This window comes from Mesocricetus auratus, unplaced genomic scaffold (genome assembly GCF_017639785.1).
Source record: "Mesocricetus auratus isolate SY011 unplaced genomic scaffold, BCM_Maur_2.0 Super-Scaffold_4256, whole genome shotgun sequence".
Classification (NCBI taxonomy): domain Eukaryota; kingdom Metazoa; phylum Chordata; class Mammalia; order Rodentia; family Cricetidae; genus Mesocricetus; species Mesocricetus auratus.
In genome coordinates, this window is record NW_024429182.1 from 117,667,323 (window position 1) to 117,690,053 (window position 22,731).

Sequence of the window (22,731 nt, forward strand, 5' to 3'; positions counted from 1 at the left end):
TAATGCTCCCAAAATCTATAAACACCAGCATGAATTGATTCTGTGTGGAGCACAGACTTTTTTTTTTTTTTTTTTTTTGGTTTTTACGAGACAGGGTTTCTCTGTATTGTTTTGGAGGCTGTCGGTCCAGCCCAGCCTCGGGAGCACAGACTTTTAAGACTTCTTTGTTCTCAAGCCTCTGGGTGGGGGTGGGGGGGCCGTGGATGGCTCAAGTCCAGTGCTTGGGGGGCCAGGGCAGGAGGACTGCTCCAAGTTCAAGGCCAGTTTAGGCCACATAGTGAATTTCAGGGCAGCCTGGGCTCCATAGTGAAACCTTGTTTCAAAAGGAAGGAAGGAAGGAAAAGAATACAGTTGGAGCTGAAAAAGACATGGGAAGACTTACATTGCTGCCCTTGGAGAAGCCAGAGATGAGACATTAAGGGGGGGCTGGCTACGGGGAAGGTCTGAGGGTTGCAGGACCTCTGATGGATGGCGAAGGTGAAAATAAGAAAAGGAGCATCTGGCATCTATTATGCACAAGAAGGTGAGTGTGGGTGGAGCGACAGGACTTAAGAGTAGTTACTAGATCCTACTGATGATAAATAGGCTTATTTATTCATTCATAGAGAAAAATATTTTCCTTTATTCAAAACCAAGGAAGGAAAAGCCCACACTGCTATGGTCTGGTAATTTCAAATTGAAAAAAATAAATACAGATTTGGGGCTGGCAAGATGGCTCAGGAAGTAAAGGTGCTTGCTGCCAAGTCTGACAACCTGAGTTCAATCCCTGGAACCCACATGGTGGAAGAAGAGAACTGACTCCTGCAAGTTGCCTTCTGACCTCTGTAAGAGTGCTAAGGCATGTGTGTACTTGCATGTGTACACATACATACACACACACACACACACTATATATATATATATATATATATATATATATATATATATATATATATATAAAGACTTTAGAGTCTTTCAGGTCATATAGTATGAAAACACTGTTCAGGTTTGTGTGATTCAACTGGACACACCAGTTCAGGGGCTTGCTGGAAGGACATTTTCATGTTGTCACACGGAAATCAAGATGGTTATAAGACCTCTTCCTTCCTGGGAAGCCATGGATGGTTCTCCATCAGCCACTGACCTTGGGAGAAGTTCCCCAAATGTTTCGGATCACCCCAAGAAGTTAAGCAGCCTAGCCTGACACACTAATTACACACTAAGCCAGACCCTTCACCTGGGTGGAGACAGGGCATTTCCCAAGCTGACTCCCTTTCATCTCCATGACTTATGTGACACGTCAGGTAGCCACCTCCTGTAGCTAAAGAGCTCCAAAGAGGCTCGGTGGCAAAAAGGACTTCTAGCAGTACCCGGTCACTAGGCATACCTCATCCAACTACAGGTGAGTACAAGCTTTCTGTGTGAATAGAACTTACTGGAGTGTTGAGGAGGGACAGATTTCCCTGCAAGCCCAGGAGACTGCAGCCCTTACGTAGTTACTACACCATCATTGGATCCCGATCTCAAAGCCATTCCCCAAGGCTCTATGTACAGGAAAGCTATTTCTACTGCTGAAGACAGCAGGCACTTCGTTCACTGCGGCTCCTGGCCAAGTACAGATGCCAAAGGGAGCATGCTCAGCCCCACCATCACTGATGACATCCTGACCATGCTCAGCCCCACCATCACTGATGACATCCTGACCATGCTCAGCCCCACCATCACTGATGACATCCTGACCATGCTCAGCCCCACCATCACTGATGACACCCTGACCATGCTCAGCCCCTCACTGATGACACCCTGACCATGCTCAGCCCCTCACTGATGACACCCTGACCATGCTCAGCCCCTCACTGATGACACCCTGACCATGCTCAGCCCCACCATCGCTGATGACATCCTGACCATGCTCAGTCTCACCATCACTGATGACATCCTGACCATGCTCAGCCCCACCATCACTGATGACATCCTGACCATGCTCAGTCTCACCATCGCTGATGACATCCTGGAAGGAAATCTGGAAATCATACTTGACCCTCTAGAACACATTATTAAAGTTAATTTCTGTCTTAATTATACAAACTGTTTGTGGTATGATGTATACTACTCATTGGAGCGAGGAGAGGGGAGTTGAGAGGCAGGCAGAGAAGAACGGATTGAGATAAAAATTGGTAACTATGAAATTCACAGGATCGATAAAACACGAGATGCTGATGAAAGCCCGCTATATTTAGCAATTTCAGGCTTCCTAGAAAGCAGATCTGTTTCTGTTTCTGCATACTGAAGCCATTTTCAGGCAACTACATACAGAAAAGTGGATGTGGTCCCAGGCAGGACTTGTGAATGAAACTTAAGGAAAGTTGTGGAAGGAATCCAAGATGGAGGCTAGCGCCTGGTCTGGGGAAGACTGAGGGTAAGTTGGCAACGGGACCCACAGCAGTAGTGGGCTCTCCTGTTCATTCCTATGCACTGGGTTGACACAGAGTAAAGGCATCACTGTAGCACACGTTTCTTGATTATTTTCCCCTTTTTGAGACAGGGTCTCAGGTAGCTGGCTTGGTCTCAAACTCAATATATAGCTGTGGCTGGCCTTGAACTCCTGACCTTCGTGCCTCTACCTCCCAAGTACGTGGCTTGCACATAGCTTTTTTTTTTTTCATTTCTGAAGGCACAACCTGAATAATATGCTCAGGCTTGATGAACAGGACATCCAGGGGAGGGGTCAGGTGGGAGAGGGATGTTTGGGAAGCTGCTTTAAGATGGAGCATTGCTTCTTGTCATGGCCGGCCTGCTCCTAGGAGAAATATCTACTAAAGCACAGACAGAGAAGGGGAACGAATACCTAGGAGTAAAATTTAAATCCGCCACTGGCAAAGTAATTGCCACTCCAAATGTATACTCGCTTACTTGCACAAAAACAGACAACTTCACTTCATAACAGAGGAAGATGGTGAGAAATAGTGAGGCCAACCCATTCCACTTGTAGGAGACTTCTTCAGTATTAGCAGAAAGTCCCGCATCGCTGGGCATGCTGGCACACACCTTTACAAATCCCAAGCACTCAGGAGACAGAGGCAGACGGATCTCTGTGAGTTCAAGGCCAGCCAGGGCTACATGATATGAGCCTGTCTAAAAAGAAGGAAAAGTCTCATGTCACAGGACACCTGCCAGCCCTGGGCAAACTGGTTGGCCTTGTGACAAAGGTTTGTATCCCAGGGTCAGGTTTTTGTTCGTTTTGTTTACCTTGACAGAATGAGTGTGATAACAATTCTTTGAACTGTGTGCCTAAGCAAGTTTAAGATGAAGTAACCTCAACCAAGGCTGCCCATCAACGTTCAGTCCCAGGAGACAATCTGAGGGTTTCATCTTCAAGCTTTCTAGGTAATTATGCTCCGAAGGGCTAAGGGCTAAGTAACAAGTGCATCAGGACACTGCAGATCCTCTTATAGCATCTAAGGAAATATTTGTACAGCTCTTGGAATGGATAGAATCAGGTCAATGAAATGAAGACTCTTGGCCATTAGTTTATCCTCTGAAAAGGACAAAGCTTTAGTGTTCAGCAGAGGACGGAAGGATTTAAATCTGATCTGGAATGTGGGTGAACAACAGGGAGTGAAGTGCAGTTTAAACCCAAGATAATGAAATTCTTATCAGCTCTAACACATTATAAATAAGTTGTGCAGAGCTTTACCTAGGAGTGGTTGGCCCAGGGTTTGCAGGCTGTTATAGAGGTAGCAGGCTAGCCTAGGGTTTGCAGGCTGTTATAGAGGTGGCAGGCTAGCCCAGGGTTTGCAGGCTGTTATAGAGGTAGCAGGCTAGCCTAGGGTTTGCAGGCTGTTATAGAGGTGGCAGGCTAGCCCAGGGTTTGCAGGCTGTTATAGAGGTGGCAGGCTAGCCCCGGGTTTGCAGGCTGGCAGGAGTAGCAGGCTCGTCTAGGCTTTGGCACTGTTACTACAAAGAAAGGGTCTTATAAAACAGAGACAGGAGGAAAACTGCATGAGAGTGGGAGTTTATATATGGAGCCCTCCATTCATTTGATAGAGAAAAGAACACCGTGTATTATACTACTAGATCCATCTGAATCAGTGTTGGGTTTCCTGGCAGGGTACTTCTAACTATTCAAAAGTTCCCTGGCACACTAGGGCAAAAGAACCTTTATCTTGCATATTTCTAACAGACGCAGTATGTATAGTATGTAGAACCAGGCTTTTATTTGTGGTGGATAAAAGAAAATAGATACTTTCTGTTAGTAAGAGAATGCAAATGACAAGGCAGAAAATGAGTTGAGGGCTGGAGAGATGCTGTTAAGAGCACCTGCTGTTCTTCCAGAGGACCTGAGTTCAGTTCCCAGCACCCACTCCAGGGCTTTCAAACACCTGTAACTCCAGCTCTAAGGGCTCTGATGCCCTCTTTTGACTTCTGCAGGTACCTGCACACAAATTTCTCTCTCTCTCTCTCTCTCTCTCTCTCTCTCTCTCTCTCTCTCACACACACACACACAGAGTAAAATCTCAGATAAGAAAGTGAATCAATGTTGTTTGAGAGAAAAACTAAAAGCAGTTTTTCTCTGCATGCTGGGAATGATTATGAAGTGAGTAATCCAGGTCTGTGGACAGTGGTGAAGCGGGAGGGCAGCCACAGTGAAGTTATGATGAAGCCAATCTTCAAAAATGCCTCTAGAAAATTTCTACAATGCAAACGTCTCTAACGACTTAAGCCCCACCCCAACAGCTATGTCTAACGAAGGAGATCCTCTAACGTTTGAGTCAGACAACCAAAGGACTAAAACTAGGTGCTAACTGGGGCAAGAACAATTCAGTGGGAGACAGTTCAGGTCCTGAACTCTGGTGAGTGAGAGCAATGGGGGGAACCACCCATGATCTATCATGATCTACCGAAGGGCCACAGGGCTTCTGCCGCTCTCCTGTGACAGACAGCATGAAGCAGCTTCCCAGAAGCAGTGTTCCAAGAGGGCACGAGGGCACAGGATGTTGTTTTTGGCATGAGGTCGGAATGGGTGCAAACCTCACAGCCAAGTTTCAGACATTTTTCAAACCCACCGTGAACAGTAACACTCAGTTCTGGTGACACAGGTGGTGGCTGGTGGCAGGAGAAGACTATTATAATTTTGTCTCTGGGGAAGCCTTAAACACAGTAGGGTTCCATCACATTGCCCTCACTGGACCAGAAAAGGGAGCCTAGATGTCTCTTACACCCCCTTGAAGACACCAGCTCTATTTCACGCTTGTCTGTTAGTCCGTCATGCTTCCCCCAAGTCCTTCAACTCTAACTAGAGCACACCTCAGCCAGACACGCCTGCTAGCGATCGAAAAGGCACACCTGGCTTCCCAGGGGAAAGTGTACAGTAGGTGCCACCTGGTGCCTGGGTTCACTTTCCAACCTGCACCTGCCAGCAGGAGCTTCAGCCAGGGCCCCGGGGAAGGGCTGGGGAACAGTCAGTATGCATCTGGGGCTGCCCTGACTAATGCAAGACCAGAACAATCATTTAACAAAACACTTCTTTCAGAGACAGGACAGAGTCTCTCTTGACAGACAGTGTTGTCAGTGCTAAGAGACACCTGACTCCCTGGGACGCCACTGGACAAATGGCATCCAGTGCGGTTTCTTGGTGTCTCTTGGCTAACACGGATGCCATCTGCCATCTGAACATCTCACCTGCGCTTGCTTATGGAAAATCTGAGACAGAAGGATACCATACTGAAGGCTCGGGAGCACCAATGATCCTCTTGATCTGGGGTACATGTGCTCCAGCGGCAGGCTGGAAAGTGACACAAATTCCCACGAAAGCAAATGAAAGGCATCAAATGGAAATAGAAGTTATATGCTGGGGAAGGGAAGACGGTCTGCTGTGTCTAAAAGGGAATAGGTAAGATAGGAAAGGTTTCTCAGCATCTGATATGGTTTAAGTTTTGTTGTTAGACTTAGTTGGCTGAGGCGATGGCTCGGTGAGTAAGGACTTGTGCTTGGATCCTCAACACCCACTTGAAAGCCAAGCCATGGCGGCAGGCAAAACTCAGCACTGGGGTGTGGGTAGAGGGATAAAAACAAGTAGACTCAAGGGATCCCTAGTCAACCAGCCTAGCTGAATTGGCAAATCCAGGTTCAGCAAGAGATCCTGTCTCAAAACATAAAGGAGGAGAGCGACCAAGGGAAGACGCCCAACATTGACATCTGGCTTTCATATGCACAGACACACATGTGTACTTGAACACACATACACACATCCCCCCACTAACATCTCCCTCACACACAGACACACATCTCACACACACACACACCCCTCCACTAACATCTCCCTCTCACACACACAACATACACACACAGACACACATCTCACACACACACACACACACATCCCTCCACTAACATCTCCCTCTCACACACACACAACATACGCACACAGACACACATCTCACACACACACACACATCCCTCCACTAACATCTCCCTCACACACACACAACGTACACACACAGACACACATCTCACACACACACACACATACATCCCTCCACTAACATCTCCCTCACACACACATACAACAGACACACATCACACACACACACACACACACACAAGAAAGAGTATTCTGGTGGAAAACTAAAGAGGTTTGGAGTATCTAGAGGACAACAGTCCTGTGGGCAGGCCTTTCCTGTGCTATGAGAGAATGTCATGAGGGATGGGAATGGACAAGTACACACACACACACACACACACACACGAGGGGCAGGGAGAAACCAGAAATTATACCGTCCTGATTTAGTGGAGGGCACATATATATGGAAGACCCCAGGATCTCACTCAAACAGCAATGGTACACTGCTTCAGATCAGAAGAATTATAGGTGGTTTTCTATGTGCTTTGTTTCCTATTTTTAGAAATGAATATGCATTACTTTTTATTCTGAAGAAAATGGAGACCTGTATCACCACCAGAGACCCCCTCGTTGCTCCTAACTGAGCTTTGGTCTGCCTGTTTCACTAAAAGCAAACCCTTCCTGAATCGCTAGGTAAATATTAACGTGTTGCTAAGTGAATAGGAGGCACAGCATCCCACCAAAGCAGCCTTCCTCCAGACATTTCAGAACTCATGTGTGATGTACCTTTGGGTCAATTACTTTAAAATCAGACTTAAAAGCTGGCTTTAATGCTAAGAAAAGGAAAAAGCTCTCTGCTCTTTGAATATTCACCTTTCTTCGGCTCGTTTCCTCTCTGGGCACAGCAAGAGGGTTTGCTGGATTTGCATGAAAGTCGTAGTAAGTAGCTGCCTGAGTCCAACTACTGGGCAACTCCCTGTGAATCACCACCCAAACCTTCCAGCAGCAAACGTGTTTGTGGAGCCTGGAGACAGCTTCCTCCTAGGAAAAACACTTCAAAGTCCCAGAAGAAGTTTTTACCTACAAAGCCATTTCCTACCCTTAGCTTCAAACACAAGAGAAGCCATTCCGGAAATGTGACTCAGAGAAAGATGATTAGGGGACAGTGGTTTCCACCAGAGACAGAAATAGACACGCAGGAACTGAAGGCCACCTGGTGAGGAAAGCTCGTCTAACCACCCTCCCGGAGCTAGCCTCTGGCTGCTCTGCGCTTTTCCTGTCCACTTCCACCAGGGACAAGAAGGGAACCCACTCCAGATACTACAATCTGTCTCAGGTGTCCTCACTGCCACGTCCTGCTTCCCAGTCCTTAAAACGACAGGAAAAATGAGTTTGGCCTCCAAGGCTTTAAGAAGATTAACTGAACATAATGCAGCACACCTTTAATCCCAGCACTCAAGAGGCAGAGGCAGGCAGATCTCTGTGAGTTTGAGGCCAGCCTGGGCTACAGAGTGAGTTCCAGGACAGCCAGAGTTTCAATAGTAAGACCCTGTCTAAGAAAAAACAACAAACAAACAGAGGACCTGGTGGGAGGACGTTCTCTGAGAGGCGCTAAATGTGAAATGCGGGGCCTGCACCAAAGAGATGGTGTGAGGATGGCTTGCCAACACCACATGACATGCACCAGACTCTAACCCTAAAGAAGACAATGGGTAAAAGCAAAAAACCAAAAACCTAGGGGACAGAGTCCTCTTGTCCCATAATCATTTGCCACATTCACGTCAGAGGGGGCTTGTGCATTTGGAATTCCACTGCTTAAATAACTTGTTCTAGGTGAGCTGGCCCTGCAACCAAAGAGAAAGGTCTTGGAAGCACATGCTTCCTGGAGAACTTGTCTTTCTCGCCTACCTTTTCAGCTGTCGCTAATTCCTCAACAAACATGAGTTCTGCCTTAACCTGGGCATCCCACACCCTCCATATCTAGGCCATGTTGGAAGGAAGCCTGGGGACAGGTCAGTGACTGGGGATACTGTGGCTCAGGTTATGTTCCATAAGGAGGGAGGGGCATTCTACCACACCGGAAGTGAGAGTCAGCCGGCTCAATAGCAGTCGCCCGGTTAGCACCACAGGCTCATATAGGAATAGGAGCCAGGAAATGGAGAACACAAAGGGAGATTTGTAGAACTTAATATGTCTGGGTTAATTTTAAAAGAAAAGTAAGAAAAAGAGTTAAGACCTTCTGTAAGCTGGTTTTATTTACACTTTGAACAAACAGTGCAGAATAAAAATTGACGGCATCCTTCCGGAGCCTGAGCAAAGGCAGCGTTCCTATGGACCCTCCCTCTAAATCCTTAGTACAAATTTACACTGGTCTTCATGTAAACATACAGGGTTTCAAACACTTTGGTGCTATGGTTTTGAAAGGGGGGAGTCCTGCACAGGCTCATTTATTTAAATAGTTGGTCCCCAGGTAGTGCTATTGCTCTGGCAGGTTGTGGAACCTTTTGGACGTGATGTCTAGAAGGCAGACTTAGGGCCATGGGGGGTGGTCTGAGTCTGCATCTTGCTTCCTGACTGCAGACACCAGACACCTCATACTACTTACTGCTCCCCACCCCCACACCTTCCTTACCAAGATGGACTGCACTCTCTCAAACCGGGGGGCTAAGTAAAACCTCTTCTCCTTAAGTTGTCAGGCATTTGGTAACAACAAGAAAATTAGACAATACATTTGGTTTTTTGGTTTTGGTGTGTGTGTGTAGTTTTGTTGTTGTTGTTTGTTTGTTTGTTTGGTTTGGTTTGGTTTATGACTGTCCTGTAACTCACTCTGCAGACCAGGCTGGTCTCGGGATTAAAGGCATGTGCCACAACCACCTGGCATAAATTTGGTTTTCAAATGCTCTTTACAAATGAGATGACTGAGGAACTGGGTCTGGTGGTTACAGTGAATCTGAAAATAATTGTAACTGTCACTGGATAGTCTAGATTAGTGAGTTATCCAAATGAAATGCAAGAGAAACACTGAAAATACAAGGTAAAATGCTGGACAAATTTTCAGTACAGAGTTACTATGCATATTGTGAATAGATTTTAACTGCAAATGTCATGTAATAAGAACACCAAATCCTAGTATGACGCCTGGTGTGTGGTGCCTACTGGGCAGTTTCAACTACAAGGGTAGTTTCAAACACAACTATGATATGTTGTTGTACACACATCTCCTTCATTGAGGGTATCTCTAGATCTAAGGCCACGACATCACAGTCCTGGCTATAAGACACTGCACTGGAGACCACCCCAAACATCCAAGAACCACCTGGAAGGTCCCCCGCCGTGGCTACTAGCCTCTGAAAATCAACCAAATGACGAGACTGCACAAGGCAAGAACTAGACTCTTAGATGCCCGTGGCCCCCAGAAGTCTGAGACAATCATGCAGTCAGTCATCAATTCCCCAGAAGAGGGAGGAGCTTCTGCCCTGTCCATCACGAGTTAGAACCCTGCTAGGCATGTGCCGAGGACGCAGCTTCACGGAGACACCTCTATGCACAGCCATAGCCCAGCCTTGAGGCACAGGACAGGGAGTGTCACTGCCTCTGACCTGGCTGAGCCCCAAAGAAAGACCCAGTTAACCTGAAGACATCAGTGGGAAATTTAACACTGCATCTCTTGGAGACAGATTGTGGGTCCTGATCCATCACAGCTTCCCTTCATCCCTCAGCCATGGCTTCCTCTCTCGGAAGCATGCCACCCCCCCCCCAAAAAAAGCATACGTAGCCCGGGGTCAGAGGGGCACGCCCTTCAAGTGTGCTCTTTTGGTTAGTTGTCTGGACACGTTTCGTTATACACGTTCCAGGGTATAAAAAGGAGCCCACGACAAGGCCTTTGTGGCTCTCAGTGACTTTGGATAAGGATGGCTTCTCTATCTTCAGAGAGGCAAGAGTTAAAATACTCACCAGGGTTTCATATCTACCTAAAAATATCTACTGTTTTCTGAAAAGTCCTTGTCATGGATGATGTGAAGGACAGGGTGTTTCTAAGCAACAAAGATACAAGTCTTTCACCCACCATTCACTACCTAAACACTAGCTGACTACCAAAACTGTTCCTAACACCAACGAGGTCATTTTCCATCTGTGTCCTACAGGTACAATATGGGATTCCTTGCTTGCCCGCTTGTTTTGTGGTGCTGAGACTAGAACCCAAGTTGTCACGCATGCCAAGCCAGCCCACTCCCGATAAGCAACATCCTTCGGCTGGAAAGAGTCTTTGAACATCGCACCAGGTCAAACAGAACAGCAGGAGGGGACAGGCAGGGCAGCAGACTCACTCTTTGGTCAGAAGAGGACAGGATTTGAGCAGGAAGCGTGAGAGACCAGAGTCCTGGAAGTAGAGGTCGGGAGGGGCAGTGGGGCTCTTCAGGTTCAAACACCGCACGATAACGTAGAGAACGGCAGCTACTGCGGCCAGCTTCACCCCATCAAACACGGCGGGGAGCTCGGGGGTCTCCAGCATGGCATTCATCTTGATCTAGGAAGCAAAGGCACAGATCTGGGCTCACAAACATGGTCAGGGCGAGGGGGTGGAGCCCACCTCCTGTAGAGGCATGGCCAGGGCGAGGGGGGTGGAGCTCACCCCCTGTAGGGGCATGGCCAGGGCGAGGGGGGTGGAGCCCCCCCGAGACTCATGGCCAGGGCGAGGGGGGTGGAGCCCACCCCCGGAGAGGCATGGCCCACTCTGGTTGTGTTCACACATTCCCACAGGGTGCTCCACAGACTGCCCCCATCATCATCACCTGACAACACCAACGCCCAGCCAAACCCCCAACCACATAAACAGCTGAGTGTTGACTAAGGAAGGTACTGTACTCTCATGAGCAGTTTCAAGATGAACACTGCAGTTAAGAGTCTTTCTGAGAGCGGGAACGGCAAGGTGAGTTAGGAAGGTTTATGGGAAGTGCTTTGATGTCTGTGAAGAAGCCACTTAAATCTCTGGAGACATAATGGCACTTGGGCACCAGGTGTGTCAAGTGTTGTTTCTAGCCTTGAACAGCAACACGGGACTGTGGGTGCCACCAGGTAAAGCTGTGCGGCATTCTGGCCCCACTTCTCCACGGAGTCCATGGACTACGTAATTCTATTCAGACTTGGCCTAGGTCAGGTGGTCCCGGCTCCTGGGGCTTTTGGGCAATGTGAGATAGACCCAGTTATTTAAAAGACTTTTTCTCCTCCAGGAGGAACCTGAATGTCGCTACCAGTCCAAAGTCGGGCCAACAACAGACCGAATTCAACCACTAGACCAAAATTTAAGATTGCAATACAGAAAAGACACATGCATATCTAATTTCCCACAAAGTGTCTTAATATTTCACCTTTTGAGGTAAGCATTCCCTTGATACACAAAGCATGCACACACACTTCAAACACATAGAACCAGACATCAACAACAAAATCTAGTCTTTTCCTCGATGCTCTACAGGGTTAGGGTGAGTAACCAAACATGGGGATGTACACCTGTAATCCTACAACTTGGGTGGTAGCAGCACAAGGATCAGGAGTTTGAGGCCAGCCTAAGCCATGTGGCACCCTCTCTCACAATGAAATGGGGAGTGGGGGAAGGCTAGCAAAAAACTAACAAAAAAGAAAGAAAGAAAGAAAATGTAATGCTTATAGCCCTGGTAACTATGGTAACGGCTTTCCCTGGACCAATTTCAAGTAGCCAATGCTAAAAACAGTTATGAGAACTCTGGCATCCAATGATGGAGACATGATGGGTAGGGTGAAAAAAGTCTCCAAAATGTGTATAATAGACTGAAGGCTACTGAGACCTACAGCAAGTCCAGAGGGGCCTTGGAGACTCCTCTATAATCAAAGTGACACAAATCTCTGGCAAGGTCTTCAGTTTGGTAAGAAACAGATCAAAGGTCACAGCTTCTTAACTGGCCTTCTGTCATCAAGATAAAAAATAAAAGGACGTTCTAAAACATTCCTGGAGGGCTGGCAAGATGGTTCATCGGGTAAAGGCACTTGCGGCCAACACTGATGACCGTAGTTTGATTCCCAGAACCCACTTGGTGGAAGGAGAAAAATTACTGACTCTAGCAAGCTGTCCCCTGACTTCCACACACATCCTATGACATGAGCCTATCCACACCACACATAAATGCTTTAGAGAAAAGTTTTAAAAGCCAGGGCTGCCCTCCAATACACAGTCATATTCAAGGCCAATTTGGGATGAGACCCTGTCTCATCAATAATAAATAATAATAAGTATTAATTAATTAAATAAAAAGAAATCATCCCTGACACAATTTTAAGTTTTGTTTTTTTTTTTTCCCCAAAACAGTTTCTCTGTGTAGCCCTGGAACTCACTTTGTAGACCAGGCTGGCTTCAAAACTCAGAGATCTACATGCCTCTGCCTCCAAGTGTTGGAATTAACGACAAGTGTGACCATGTCCAGCCCTGAAACTCTGTCTTACAGCAAAAGCAGAAAGAAAAATCTACCATAAATTGCAGATTTCTCTGATATGTGCTGGTGAAATGGAAATAACGTCTATGTGTTTCATTGTCCTCTCTGGCATGAGAACAGAGGCTGGCCATGGCAGCTTTCCCAGTCTCCTTGCTGGTCAAGACTAGTAACTCACCCAAGGATCCTCCCCTTCCAACAACCATGCAAACAAAGATGTGTCTTAGCAGGACATACCTATGTGGTTGTTCCTCTCACAGAGAATGTGGGTTTTCCTTGAAGAGTTGAACAGTTGGGCCAATCAGATCTGATCTTGTATTCAAATTAACCTAAAAGCGAAGAGAACTGGTTATAGGTAAAGTATTAAAGAATGAGAAAGCATTTTTCATTTTTGTGTCGTTTGGAGACAGGGTCTCCCATACCCCGCACTGATTGGCCTTGAATTTGTGGCATCCTCTCTTGCCTGTACTTCCCAAATGCCGGTATTACAGGCATGTGTCATCATGCCTGGCCAATAACCGTTTTAATTGAAACATAAACAGTCTACTTTTCCTTTCACTGCACTTAAAGTCTTCAGAGGAAAGGGCAATTTCTTTAATTAACCTGTCTGCCATGGTCTTGAACGTTTTCATAAACTGGCTGGGGGGGGGTGTGACCCCACCACGACCCGGGGCTCTCACTGGCTCTGGAGACATGTTTCTTCCATGTTTCTTCTGACTACAGCAAACTCAAGCTACTTTTACTCTTTCTCCCACAACACGATCCTGAACAATGCAGACGGGACAGGTGCCCTCGCTGTGACATGACATAAATGAGATGGCTTTAGAGCAAGACAGCACGGCCAGTGAGTCATGCCCTTTCTCCCAGACATACAGCAAAGGGGACGATAATGGGAGCCAAGGGAAGTAAAAGGTGCAAAGACAAGGCTCCAAAAACACAAAAGAAGAGCAAACTGTGCACAAAGCTCTGTTCATGAATATTAATTCATTTGCTCCTTTCCATCCCTGTGGGACAGACGCCAGTATCACTCCATTTTACAGGTGGGGAAACTGAGGCCTACGAAGATTAAGTTTGCCCAAGGTCACAAGACTGGTAGGCAGAAAGACCAATGTTCATTTCTGACTCCAGAGCCCTTGATACAGTGAAGTAAACAAGGAAATGAATGGCATGGAGGACAAACACAGAAGACACTAAAGGCTTGCCCCAAATCACAGGAACACAAGCAGAGTAGGTAGCCAGGCTCCATTTGCTTCTGGTTGGCCACACTAACATTAACGAAGAAGAAAAGGAAAGGCAGGTCAGGGACTGGCTCACCAGCCTTCACAGCAGCCCTGCTCTATCTACTTCACATCCGTACGAGCTCTTCCTGTCCCAAGACAAATCAGCCGCAGAGGCCAGGGTGAGGTGAAGCAGGAACTGCAGAGCGCTGTCCCCGCCACGGCACGGGCCACCTGGGCCCATCAGGCCCCCAGGCTCAGCTGCAGGAGGAAAACAAGACACAGCCCTGACTCAACATCTGTCAGAGCTGCTGGCCCACGGCCTGCTGTTATCTTTGCCGGTTTTGGCGGTGGTTGTGAGTATCTCACTCTGTAGCTCAGGCTGGCCTTGAACTCTTGGCAGTCCTCCCTCGCCAGCCTTTTATGTGCTGGGGTTATAGATGTGAGTCACCATGCCTGGCTTTGCCTGGCATTTAGGGGGATTTTTTTTTGTTTGTCTGTTTGTTTACTAGTTGTCAAACATCAAACTGCAAGCACAAATCTAAAAAAAAAAAAGCAAAACACAAACAATAAAACAAACCAGAAGATTTGGTAAAACAGAGCCTGCCATGGCAACAATGAATGAGACTGTTCCTCCAGACACAACACATTCTGTGACAGAGTTTGTGAAGTCTCTGATGCTGACCCTACCACCCCCAGCCCAATGTAATCATTTCTTATACCTGAGTCATCCCTATAATTATCTTCCAGAGCATGTGATCCTTGGAAAAACCTAACTAAAGTCTCTTATAGCCTTGGGTAAGTCTGTACTGGCTGAATATTTAAAAATATCAACTATAAGCACAAATGATAAAATCATAGCCAAGTTTTGAAAGGCAAAATGTCAAAGCTTATAGGATGTGTTTACTATATTCATCAGTTAAAGTCTATTTATGTTTAAACTTCTCATAAACTGAGGAAACTTTGACAAAGCATTTTTCCCTGGGAATGTGCCTTGTTGAGTAAACTGACATACTCCTGGCTCCCTTGCAGCTAGGTGAGTCCATTTGACTAAATGGCCAATTCTAAATAGTCTGGTTTCATTTCTAAGAAAACTCCTTTAAAAGGGAGTCAGCCTTCCTGCCCTCTTCTCTTCTTGCCTCCCTGAAATGCAGACAATATGGCTGCAACTCCAACAGGCATCTTGGGCCATGAAAAAACCTTGGAATAACTCTAGATGTCTATTAAAACCAACAGATTAGAAGGTGATTTAGCAGAGACACCATATCAGACCTAGGTCATCTGTCTTGGAATTCCTTTTATGTGAAAGAATGAATAGTTTACACCACTGTTATTTCTAGATGCTTTCATTATACAATTTCCAATGACACATAAATACTACATACCTATCTCTGTGATGTTAGAAGCATCAATTGCCAAGTGTGAGATGCTTCTGCTGATACTTATAAGAGTGTTTTAATTTATTTTCAAAATTCACAATGACTTTAACTATTTGGTTACTAGAGAAAAAGCTTTAAGAGCTAGGGGTAGAACTCAGTGGTAGAACACTTCTAAAATGTACAAGGCATTGGGTTCATTACTTGGTACCACAAGGAAGGACAGAATTCATGAATGTATTCATGCTAAAGGATGGAATTCATGAATGTATTCATGACAGCTGGCTTTAAGATAGCAACTAACAAAATATATGAAAAAAGTTAAAATCTAGTACAGTCAAAATAAACATCATGTCCATAGTTCAGCTAGATTAACTCTGGGTTTTCTGCCCTCCAGAGGAGAAAGAGAAACCCGGTGAGGTGGGTGGGTCCCCAGTGGAAAGAGCTAACAGAGCATTCTGACCCCTTGGGTGCATGACATGCTCTCGGTGGAAGAAGGGCTTTTCTGGCACAGGATTATTTTGAAGACATGCAGGACTTTATAGAGAGGACTTCCACTGACGGTGTCCTCAGAAAGCTTTTTTTTTTATTATTATTTTAATAGCAAATGCAGCAAAGAATTGATTTCCTCAACCCTTGAAAAATAACAAGGTTTTAAAACTCAACTCAGGGCAGACAATTCCATGGATGGTTTACAATTACTATGACCCAAATTACAGCCTTGGTCCAAGACTTGAGTTTAAGGGTCCTGAGCAGCAAGTGGGTTCTGTGTGTCCCTGGTGAGTGCAACCCTTAAATCCTAGCGGGCTTAAGTAGCCAACTATTGACTGGGTGCTTGTTATGGCACAGAACCACAATAAAGTACCGTCTGAATACAACCGGGGAAAACAAGCTAGGGTTCTGTGTACTTTAGGAACTTGGAGATGAGAATACTTGAGCAAGGAAAGGCCTGGAACAGCTACATCCAGAAGTGGGCCTCAGTGTATCAAGTCTAGGACTTTAGAAGTACATGTATGTCTATGTATGTCTGTACAATAAATACCTACCTACCTGTCAGTCTATGCAGGTATTAAACTAGGAATCATCGGGAAATTCCAAAACAAAGCTCTTCACACCCATTTCGACTCATCTCTCTTTTTTTTTTTTTTTTTTTTTTACAAATCTGACCTGGTAATTAATATGAGATATTCTAAGCTTTGTCTAGACATAGCAAACTAGACATACTACCCTGCATATGCTAGATTTCATCTGATCTTGGAAGCTAAGCAAGGCCCGGCCTGGTTATCACTCAGATGGAAGACATACCAAACTCAACACTATTTTCAGTGCTCCCCCACTCCATTTTCTAGGCAGATGAAGTCCAGTTGGGATGAACCCAGTCTCAGATGGTGAAAACACATCATGGGGGGTGGGGGGCTGGGTGTGTGAAGGAAGGGGCCAGCCTTTCCCCCACCTGTCTCCATTGAGTCGGGCGCCCCTTGTACCTGTATCAGTCTTTATTCTGTGGGCTACCCTACACTCCAGTTCTGCCATTTTATGAGTAGATTTTGGTGCTGTAACTGATAGTTAGTATTCTATTTGTCATCTATATCATCCAAAAGAAAATGCAGGATGCTGCCGAGTGTCCAGCATCCGGTCATTAAGGGAGCTCTCGGCACTGCTGTTGGCCTCTAAGACTTGCTTGGCTGGTATTTCCACCCACGCTGAAGGCCTAGGCTGTGCCTCCCACGCTTCTCATGGCTCTCCTGTGGCCAAGAGTATCACTTAGGATGGAGGCCCCTGAGACCTGGGATCTAGAACCTGTTCTACCTAGTCAACTTGAAATAGTCACTTAGCTTTTCAGGCCCTAAGGATCTCAGCTGTAAAATGAGAGGCTTGGATTAGAGTAGAAAACTCTCTCAGTTTGAAATGTCTAAGATTTTGGGGAGACAAATGCCATCACTGGCAAAAACGCACAGGAAGATTAAATGTCTTTGTGCTTCGTGACGGAATGAAGTCCCTGTTTTCCTGCCTCAGACCACACATAATAAAATTCACAGACCCCCAAAGCTTTTGTTCTTTCTCCAAGTCAATTAAAATTATATATTTTCAGCTGTGTCATTTAAACCAATAATTCCATTATATTATTCCACTAAGTGTCTCAACGTATGGGCTATCACCATCATCACTACTAAATTCTCTTCTTAATCTGACACACAGAAATCACACAAAAGACGCCTGGCTGACGAACACCAGGGCATCATTGAACAATGAGACAGCTAGCTGATGGTCTACTGGAACTACCTCCAACAAGATTAAAATTAATCCCAGGACATTCTCCTCCAGAGTCCTCCACAGAGGAACCCTGTTGGAAATTAAATACACCACTGATAATAGATGGTGATCCTCAAAGGGTCCCAAGCAGCTGGGCATAGTGGTACACACCAGAGTCCCAGGACTCAGGGAGGGGGGAAGCAGGGGGGCTGTGGGCAAGCTCCAGGCCAGCTTGGTCTGGAGCACAGTGAGAAGCTCTTTCTTCAAAAAAAAGAAGGAAGGAAGGAAGGAAGGAAGGAAGGAAGGAAGGAAGGAAGGAAGGAAGTCCGGGTTTTATGCTAATGGCCTTCCGATATTCCCACTGTGTCCTACAGAGGATCCCTCCTGCCCCTTATATTTACCTCCCCTTGTAGGGAAGTCCATGCTTCTCCCCATCCTGACCCACAACTCTAGGCTAGCACATAGAAAGCCTCTGGCAACTGAAGGTGTTAGGGGGTTTAGGAACAACACTCTGCCACAAAAATATGATCTATGTCCACTCCATGTCATACAAAAGGCCGTCAGCCCCAGTGTGGGCAGTACAAGACCTATGGAGAGAGTGGAGAGAGCTATTTCACTAGAAGTCAGAGCTATCATATGACACAGGAATTGAGTGGCAAGCCCAGGACAAGATGGCTAGGAGAAAGCCTAGTGTCCACTCAAGATGTGTCTTTGTACCCTGGAGTTATTTGCCACTAAATTATTTTTCTATTGCTGTGATAAAATACCACGACCAAGGCACTGGGCTCACTGTTCCGGAAAGCTGGAGTCCACGGCAGCGGGGCAGAAGTGGCAGCAGGAGGCTGGGGGTCACACCTTGAACATCAAGCAGGAAGCAGGCATAGAGCAGGATTGGCCCCAGCTTTCAAAGCTCAGAGCCCACTCCTAGTGACACACCTCCTCCAGCAAGGCCGCACCTCCTAAGCCTCCCTAAACAGTGCCATCAACAGGACCAAATATCCAAGCACCTGAGCCTCTAGGGGACATTTCTAATCAAACCATCACACTCCCATAGAAGGGAGACTCTCAGAGGAACTTCCAAGAGGTTTTGAGACTCAGCCTCATCTTCTGAGAACCGGGCAATCCCTGACAACCCGGGCCCCACTCTGGGTCTAATACCTCTGGTGGTTGAGCATCTGAGCCAGCAGCTCACATAACATGTCCACATGACCTAAATCCCTCTCCCTCAGAGCCTGGGGAGGATGGAGTGTTCTACTCACTTGCTGTGGGCTCTGAAAGACCCTCCTTCTGGACCACCACTGCTCAAACTCCCAAGTGACGAGAAAGCCTGGCAACTGCACCAATTCTCATTTCAAAAAAATGCCAAGAGGCATTTATGTCTCAGCATCAGCACGCGGTAACTAGCTGTTTCCCAACTAGCTGTTTTCCTTTGGTACCTGCTGCTGCTGACTCTTGGGGCCACCCAGGGAGATCAGAGCAGGGTTCCCATGCTGAAGTTGCTGGAGCTGAGAGGCTGAAGACCCCTCACGAGCTGGCCACAGTGACACATGCGCCATCCCAGAATTCTGGAGCTGCAGGCAATGGAGGCAGTAGGATCTTGTTTGCAGCCAGCAATATAGAGTAAGACTTTATCTCAAGACCAAAACCAAAACCAAACAAAAACCCAATAAACACACACACAGAGATAGACGGACAGGCAGGCAGGCAGGCAGGCAGGCAGACAGACAGACACATACACACACACACACACACACACACACACACACACACACAAAGACTGACATCTCTCATAAACTAGATCCTGGAAGATGAAAGTCTGTACAAAGTCACACATAATTTGATTAAGTAGAAGACATGGTAGATAATTAAATTTATATTAATGTTGCCTTCAATTTCATTAAAATCTCAGACCCTAAAATTCCTTTTTTTTCTTTTTTTTTTTTTTTTGTGCAAGCACACTCAGGTGATAGTTTTATTTAACTGCATTCCTCTACAAAGCTGTGGGTCTGGAGTGATACTCCGGGGTGAAGGCCATCTCTTCAGTTCAGGACTCCGGTTCGGTTCCCAGCACCCACAGGGAGCCTCATAACCGCCCAGAAGATGCCTCTTCTGACTCAGTGGGTACCAGGCATGCACGAAGTACAAACACATACATGCGGGCCAAACACCCATACACAGAAAATAGAATAAACCTCAAAAGAGATTTTTTCAGGAAAGCAAGAACATGAAGACTTCACATGGAAATGTCAGGAATGGCTACTAACCCACCAGCTTTCACTAAAGTAACTCACTAAACTAAAAATATCTGAAGACTGAGTCATCAGTTAAACATGATCATTTAATTGGGCACTTTGCATTTGCAGAAATGCTGAAGAGAAGCTGGTCTCTCCCGCTTGTAAAGAAGCTGGGGTGTGGGGAGGGGGGGGGCAGGTGTGGGGGTGGGGGGTGCTATGCCCTGAAGAAGGATGGAGAAATGCTTAGAACCTGTCCCTACCCCACTCAGAAATGTTCTCTACCATGAAGAAACCAGCCCATGCTGAGAAGGAACAAACAAACAAAAACAAAAGCCAGCTGTTTCCTCTAGAGATTCCAGAATCTTCAAAGAGGACATTTCTAAGAAAATATTCTAATAGATTCAATAGCTCCAAATATTGCATTTTTAAAAACTATACTAAAATTAAACTCTATTATCAAAGCAAATTCTCAGTTTCCAGAATCTGACAAACACCATTGCTTCATTTGCTACAAGGCCGGACCCACACCTACCATCCCACCTTCGTTCTTCTTTTTGGGGGGGAGGGGAGAGTTTCTAGACATAATTTGTTTCTCTGTGTAGCCCTCGCGATCCCAGAACTCACTCTGTAGACCAGGCAGGCCTCGAAATCACAGAGATCCGCCTGCCTGCCTCTGCCTCCTGAGTGCTGAGATTAAAGGTGTGTACTGCCACCATCCAGTCCAGATTCTTTTCTCCTTTCTTTCTTCAGAGTTTTGTGCATTCTAGACTGACTCAGAATTTACCAAGCAGCCAAGGATAACCTGGAATTCCTGATCCTATGGCCCCCACCTCCCAAGTGCTGGGATTATAGGCATGTGTTATCTTGCCCAGTTTTAAGAGGTAGGGCTCAAATCCGAGGATTAATGCACGCTAGGCGGCATTCTCAACCAAGCTTCATTCCCAGACCCATCTGCCAGATTTTTTCAGAGAGGGGTACACGTGAAGAGAACAGCTCCAGATCTACAGGAGCTACACGGACAAGCTGCCACTCTGCAGACAAGCTTTTAGAAGGGAGGGAACGAGGTGGGAGCCAGTGGGAGCATGGTTAGGAAGCTGCCCATCTTGCATCTCACCATGGCGAGCACCAAACAGTAGATCTGCAAGGAGACCTGACCCACGTGCCAAGCCCTTCACCTCCCCACAGGGAAAACTGACTCATCTCATCCTTCCAGAACTCCTGGAGCTGAGCTCACTCATCCTGCCTCCCCTCTCAGCTCTGTGGCTTTTAGGATGAATTCTATCAGCTGTGAGAGCAAGGGCTCTCCTCAGGACTGTGCCACTGGGCCCCTAATAAAGGCTAGACAGTGATGACAGCTCCATCATCTTCATCCTTCTGAGACTGGCAAGAGAATATAATGTGCACAGCTTTGGAAGGCACTCTTCACTTCTTCAAGCTGTAAAAGCACCTTGGAAGCTATGAGTAGAAACAAGAGCCTCTGCCAGTCCACAGCGGCAGGCTTGGAGGTCACGTGGGCTCCACTGAGACCCAGTCTCAGATAACAGGTGTGAGCAGCCAACACAGACAAGTACAAACCACTGATTTGTGGGCCCTGGGCTATGAATGAAGGAAAGGGGAGTGTGAGAGAGACACACACAGCCTCTGCTGTCGGTTCTATGGATTCTGAGAACTGCAACTTCCAGAGCACAACCCAAGTGGTAACTTGATGTCAGAGAGAGGGAGAGACAGACAGACAGACAGACAGACAGACAGACAGACAGACAGAGGATACCATGCACACCCTCTATGCTTGTACCAATGACATCTAGAGTGATTGTCCTCTAAGCATTCTGTGCCATGCATCTTAGCACGGGTCCCTTGCTCTCCCTGGATATTTTCAGACAGCTTGAGAGCCCACGTGACCTATTCAAATACAGGTTTTAGGATCAGAAGCTCTGGGTTTGAATCCCAAGTCTGCCAAGTAATCTTAGGTAAATTGTAGAAATTTCATGTTAATTTGTACTTTTGTCTAAAAATGAGGGGGCATAAGCTCATTTACAGGATAAGAGGGAAAGAAGCTGAACTATGGAACTACAGGAACCATGCGGGTTAAGAAGGCTTTAAAATTATAAAATATCTACAAACACACAAGAGGCTCACAAACATTTTGAGCTCTTTAAAGGGAAGTTACTTCTAGGCTAGAGAACTGGCCATTTGAAAGCAACTGTAAGGGACTTCTAACACACGTGGCCAGGCACCTGCCGCCAGGCAGCCCTGAGCCTGGCTTTATCAGATCTTTGCATGGAGGATACTGAACCATCTAGAAAAATAAAAACTCAAAAGGAAGCACACTGGGTTGCTATATTTTGGGATTTGAGCTAAATGAATTGCTTTGCCAAGGGAAGAAATAGAAGTAAGTTCACACCCTCAAATGTTCCTGTCCCCTATCCATCCAGTACAAACACCCGACTGTTGCTCTGGGCCTTGCTCTCTCTCTCGCCTCCCACTCTAGAAGCACAATTTCTCAACCTTTTTAAAGCCCGAGGGCGAGTCCCAACTGCCACCCTTGGTCTGCCAGCGGCCTTCCTCTTTTAACTTCTGCCCAAATTTAGTTTTGCCCATAACTAGCAGGCACCTGCTCTAGGTCAACACCCAACCCTTCCTCTGTGACAGACACTGTAAGGACCAGCAGACAGGTCCCTGCTGGAGCTCTTCCTCCTCCTCAGGGCCTTCCCAACACACAAACACTGCCACTCCTTCAGTGTCCTGGGAGGTTAGAAAGCTGCCAGGGAGGGAGACGGTTCCAACAGAAGCAGGGCAAATCCTTCCCCACAGTTGGGGAGAGTACACAACCATTTCCCGAAAATTAACCCACCTGCTTTAAGT

At 46.5% G+C, this 22,731-nt stretch overlaps 1 protein-coding gene across 4 annotated transcripts in view; it reads right to left on the bottom strand.

Moving 5' to 3' along the window:
• Abhd2 (abhydrolase domain containing 2, acylglycerol lipase) overlaps window positions 1-22,731 on the bottom strand; it is a 90,321-nt gene that overhangs the window by 55,045 nt on the left and 12,545 nt on the right. For 2 of the 4 annotated variants that reach the window (XM_013118940.2, XM_040729955.1), the window contains 3 exons: window positions 14,101-14,264; window positions 13,024-13,115; window positions 10,651-10,850 (listed from right to left, as the gene is read on the bottom strand). In XM_013118940.2, the coding sequence (XP_012974394.1) occupies window positions 10,651-10,844 (194 nt within the window). In that variant the 5' untranslated portion in view covers window positions 10,845-10,850; window positions 13,024-13,115; window positions 14,101-14,264. The remainder of the gene's footprint in view (window positions 1-10,650; window positions 10,851-13,023; window positions 13,116-14,100; window positions 14,265-22,731) is intronic. The other 2 variants (XM_005077784.4, XM_040729969.1) reach the window with 1 other exon arrangement.